This window comes from Gastrolobium bilobum, unplaced genomic scaffold (genome assembly GCF_033153095.1).
Source record: "Gastrolobium bilobum isolate Gb01-03AN ecotype WA unplaced genomic scaffold, APGP_CSIRO_Gbil_v1 utg65254, whole genome shotgun sequence".
NCBI classification, from domain to species: Eukaryota; Viridiplantae; Streptophyta; class Magnoliopsida; order Fabales; family Fabaceae; genus Gastrolobium; species Gastrolobium bilobum.
The window spans coordinates 40,765-46,502 of NW_026899032.1; the positions used below are offsets into that span (position 1 = coordinate 40,765).

At 42.3% G+C, this 5,738-nt stretch overlaps 1 protein-coding gene across 1 annotated transcript; it reads left to right on the plus strand.

Annotated features, from left to right (window-relative positions):
- The first annotated feature begins 1,412 nt into the window (after nt 1-1,412).
- On the plus strand, nt 1,413-2,480 carry LOC133286376 (uncharacterized). Its single transcript, XM_061483779.1, has 3 exons — nt 1,413-1,587; nt 1,675-1,889; nt 2,007-2,480. Exons 1-3 carry the CDS (start codon nt 1,413-1,415, stop codon nt 2,478-2,480), a joined length of 864 nt encoding a protein of 287 aa, XP_061339763.1.
- Nucleotides 2,481-5,738: the final 3,258 nt, after the last annotated feature.

Genomic DNA, 5,738 nt, shown 5'->3' on the forward strand with positions numbered 1-5,738 from the left:
TCTCCCCGTCTTCCAGCTTCTCCTGCCGCTCATGCGTCTCCAGTTGGTAACTATTCTGAGGGAGATGAAAATGATCCGACTTGGGAAATGCACGACGAAGATGACGATAACAACAATGAAAATATGGCAATGGAAGAACATCTTCTGGCGGAGGATGCTAGTGCTTCAGAAGGAGATGAATCTCGTGAGATGGGTGCGTCTGAAATCCCAATATTCCATCAACCAGTCGTCGCGCAAATGCCGCAGTTGAATGACGTTGCGTCTGCTCCGTTTGGTATTCCACAAGAAGGTAATTGATCCCATTCGTCATACTGCGTGAATAAATAACTGATTTAATACCTGAAATAGTAAGTTCGTATTAAAAATTATAATCCGCAATTGTTGGTGACACAAATGTTATTCCTTTTTGGGAAGGAATTCCGCATTATTCTTACATTGATTGGAGTTATCAGAGCGAACAAGAATCATGTATTGATGGTTCGGTGTCTGGATCGGCTTCAATACAAGGTCCGTGGCAACAGGGTGACATGTTATTTGTCAATCAAGAATTTGCGACAAAAAAAGATGTCCAAATGGCACTTAAGCACAACCTTATTAGGGAGCATCAAGAAGCCATTGTAATTGAGAGCACGCCTGCAAAGTTGTCCATGAAATGTTGTGCGTACGATCAAGGTTGTCCGTGGCGCGTAAGGGCGATCAAACCGGTGTTTCGTGAAAATTAGAAAATATCGAGATGGGGTGGAAAACACGAATGTGTGAATGAGCACATTTCTCAGGGTCATAGACAGCTCGATGCGGACGTTATTGCAGATCTCGTGATAGGTACCTTTTTGTATTTTTGATGTGTGAATGAACACGAATGTGTAATTAAATTCGTTCGATGTTATCGATGCACTGATATCCTCTTCAATGCAGGGATGATAAAGTCTGAACCATCTGTGACAATCTCTTTGGTGCAAGAAAGGATAACTGCTAAATATGGTTTTCAAGTTTCCTACAGAAAGGCGTGGTATGCGAAGTAGAAAGCGATGGAAATTTTGTACGGTGATTGGGAGGAATCGTATGCTTTTTTACCAAGGTGGTGCGAATACATGCTTCGCTTTTCTCCAGGTTCATTTTATCATATACAAACTAATGATCTTTATGCCGAGCAGAGCTTAGTTTCTGGAAAAAAGGTTTTTCATCGCATTTTTTGGACGTTTAGACAGTGTTGTGAGGCGTTCAAATTTGCCAAACCCGTCATACAAATTGATGGAACACATTTATATGGGAAGTAAAAAGGGAAATTGTTGGTGGCCACAGCCCAAGATGGTAATAATGAATGTTTACCGATCGCATTTGCCATCGTAGAAGGCGAAACTTTGGAAGCATGGGATTATTTTCTCGTTAATATTCGTACTCATGTCACTACGATGTCAAACATATGTTTGATATTCGATCGGCATCGAAGCATAATATCTGCTGTGGAAAATAACCCTACTTGGCAGCCGCCAAATGCGTATCACGTATTCTGTATTCGTCATATTGCAAGCAACTTCAATCAAAAGTTTCGGAATGAAGATTTGAAGCGGATGTTAAAGAATTTAGGTATACTCATTTACATTTGTGCGTAATTATTTCTTTCCATTATGACTGTCAATTTATGTTTAATTCGTTCATGTCCAATTTGTGCAGGTTATACTCCAGCAATGGTTGATTTTGAAAGGAATCTTGCGAGTTTCCGTGACAGTAGTCCTCAAATTGCTGAGTGGATTGATGCGAATCCTAAGGAAAAGTGGTCGCGTGCCTACGATATTGAAGGACGGAGGTACGGACATATGACAACAAATTTGGCTGAATCTGTCAATAGGGTTTTGAAGGGGGCCAGAAATATGCCTATAACAGCATTGGTTAAGCATACATATAGCATATTGGTTGCATATTTTGTTGAGAGAGGAACAAATGCTCTTGCACAACTTTAATCAGCTCATCGTCACTCCAAACATGTTGTTGAATTGGTCAAGAAGAACCGGGTAGATGCAACAAGCCACCACGTTCGTGCATACAATGTTGAACATACTGAATTTGAGGTTGACGCAGGTTGGGAGCGTTCATATTCTGTCAACCTCCCACAGAGATACTGTCAGTGTGGAAAGTTTAAGGCCTTTAAGTATCCGTGTAGTCACGTCGTTGCTGCTGCGTTAAGTGTTAGGCAGAGTGCGTTCACTTACGTTGACGACGTCTTCTTGATAACTAACTTGGTCGAGGCTTATTCTTTTCCGTGGGAGCCAATCGGAAACGAGGAAGAAATACCTGAAATTAGTGGTGCAAAGATTATTCCTGATTCTACTATGTTGCATGCAAAAGGTCGTCCAAAGTCAACTCGCATCCGCAACGAGATGGATGAAGTTGAGACAAGCCAGAGCCGTATCAGGTGTGGACTTTGCAAGGAACGCGGCCATAATCATCGGCGATGTCCAAGTCGTGGGAGAAACGACTGATTTGCATATTATGTCATTATTTTGCTGTTGGTTATGTTATTGCATGAATTGTAATGTCTGTTACGTTGGACTTTTTACTTTCCGTTTATGTATGTTTTTAATCTTGTATTATTAATTAACTGATGTTGTTAGTTACCGTAATATAAATGCGCAAAGGACGACAACCAAAACATAAATAATAACGCATAGTGAATAGTCCAAATAATATAATAATGTAGCGTCCACAAAATAACAACATGCTACACTCATAACTAATACAAAATAAAAAAATAATAACAATATGAAACAGTCCACAACATAGTGAATACTCAAAATGGCAATGAAACTACGACCACAGTGGCCATAGCCTATGTCGTGCATCCCTATCTCGCAGTATACGTCTGTCCCAGACTGGGTCACCCTGATGCACCTCTGGAGGTGGAGTGTGGAAGTCATCCATTGCCGCACGGATGAAATCATCTGATGGTCTTGCACTGCTGCCTGGCACATCAAAAGGGGTGTGTCCCTGACTGTCAGAATCTGTGGCTAGAGTCTCCCCACTGTCATGGCTCTCTATAACAAGGCCTACAGAGCGATACAACTCAATCGTGTCCTCTGCAGACCTAAAGGGGTAATCGCCATCAAGTCCCTGTGAATAGGGCTGGAAATCAGGCTGTGAGGATTCCGGATCCGCTCCTGCCATAGCCATCGGACTAGCCTAGAAAACTGGCTCCTGCCCGCTCATGTAAGGGTGCTCTGACGCCGCCTGACTAGGACCTGCCGCATACTGCGATCCGTGATGATAAATCGGCTGTGACCCGTAAGTAGGACCAAAGGCTGGAGGTCTGAACCATCCCTGAGTCTCGACCACTGGTCTTGGTGCCATAATCGGGACAGGCTCAGCAGCAACTCTTTCACGTCTACGTCCTAATCCGCGTCCCTCCCGTCTATTACGAGGAACATCCACGATCAACTGAGGATCAGGCTGTGTCTGCACGGGGGGTGCCTTAGGTCCAGGCTCATCAACTCGTGAACTCTCACGAAACATCCCAATAATCCGGCCTATCTCCTCGTGGATATACTGTAGTCCAAATCGAGGAAACTCCTCCGCCGTGGTTGCATGATATAGCATTTCAAGACCGTCAATCTGCATATTACGAAAAAATGTTAGAAAATGTGAAACAAATGTAAAATAAGTACAAAACTCACCATGCGCCCTATCTTTGCTGCCCTCCGAGATATGTAGCGCTTTCCCCTCTCTCTGTACCACTCCATGTACGCATGATTAGGTGACATCAAACCATATAATGGAGGTGGCAGTACAATATGCTGAATCCTGGTATTCCATCGATCAATGTGAGCCCTCAGCTTACGTCTCCAGTTCTCTTCTACCTTCCCCCGTAGAGTATGATCATGTATTCCTCTCAATTTTCCAGAATTTTCCGGGATAGGTTGATCAAGACCGAACTGTCGCATGCACCTATCCGGTTGACATGCCTCTACTGTGTGGAAGTAGATAATAGGTGTGGCAGCAAGCCACAGATACTGCTGCTGTGGAGTCACGTCAAGCCACTCATATTGTATATATGGCTGCCACACTACCTACAAACAATATGTGAAACAATATATAGAGTTACAAAAAAAAATATTGATGAGACAAATAACAACATCGTAAGTATCCAACACCAAACCTCTCTACAGAGTGTGTCCAATGTTGCCCGATAATGGGTGACCTCATTAGGTTTAAACTTTTGTACAGCATTAAACCTGTCAATCAGAAACATTATCAACCATACATTATCAATCATAATCAAGAAGTATACAGTTAGTATATACATTATTAACCATACATTATCGAAATCAAATGAAGTAAATAAATCATATCGGCATCATAATGTGTGCCCGACTCTGGATGAGGAGGAAGGGGTGGAACAATGGGTGGGAATCGTATCCATGCCCAAATTTGAAGGAGAATATGGCAACCACCCATGTCGCTTTGACGGGCATCTGTCACTTCACACAAATTCCTGAACAAGTGTGTCAAAACTGCAGATCCCCAGCTGAATCGGCTAATGTCCTCAAATCCTCCACCTAGCAACGAGACAAGCCGGCAACCAAAATTGCTACCTCCAGACTTGTCCGCCAGCAACCAAAGTCCCCAACATCCGGGCAATGTGGGCTTTTGTGAAGTAGATCTCGGCAGCATGATTCCCCTCATGATCAGTCCACCGGGTATAATGCTGATCAAAGAATGAGATGCGGAGGTCTCCGGAATGATGGAACTCACCGGCATCTGGAACATGTCCAAAAACAGCAGCACAAGCAGCGTGCCAATCCTCAGAGGTCGATCCGATGACGACAGTACCGTCGGTCGGCAAGCCCAAGATGCTTGCCACATCTTGTAAGGTGATCGTCATCTCACCTTGGGTCATGTGAAACGTATGTGTCTCTGGTCTCCACCTCTCGACCAGAGCACTAATTAAAAATGTATCTATCTGTGATAAATTTCGCAGTTATCACGTGTTAACGAATTTTATTAAATAATTACATAAATACAAAACGACATAAATAACTAACCTGGATATGTTGCATCCTGGCAACATGTATGAAACCCGCCTGTCTGAGGTACTCTTCCACAACCTGTGGAATAGCACCGGTAGGTGGGCCCCCTTGTAGCTTCCCACGCCTAGTCTTAATCTTTCTTGCATGCTCAGTATTCCACACTCGCTGTGAAATATGACCTTTCTGCGTCCTCTTACGAAGGACCTCCCACCTGTACGGCCCAGGTATGATCCACATGCTGGGATCGGTGGGCTCTACATCCGAATCAGATCCCGAAGAAGATGATGACTCAGCCATTATCCTCAACTATATAATATAAAACAACATTTAAATTAATCACATGTAATGCCCCATTTTATTTACAATTTAATTAAGCAGTGACATAATTGATTATCACAAAAATTAAGCATATGCGTCATTTATTTAACTAGAATCGAAATTTATAAAGTCCCGCCAAAACGTAGAATAGTTATTTATTTGCAATTAAATAATAATAATACATCGGAAAAAATAATATAATACTAACTGAATACTTGACCTTAGGTCACTACCAACTTGTCCAATACGTACTAATCATCACACCTAACTAACTACAAAGTTATGCACTCCCGCATTAATAACATCATACATACGAAATTTACGATGTCCCTAACATTATTTATAAATCACTAATTAATATGCTAAACCCAAATGCATAATTAAAAATTAATAATAATA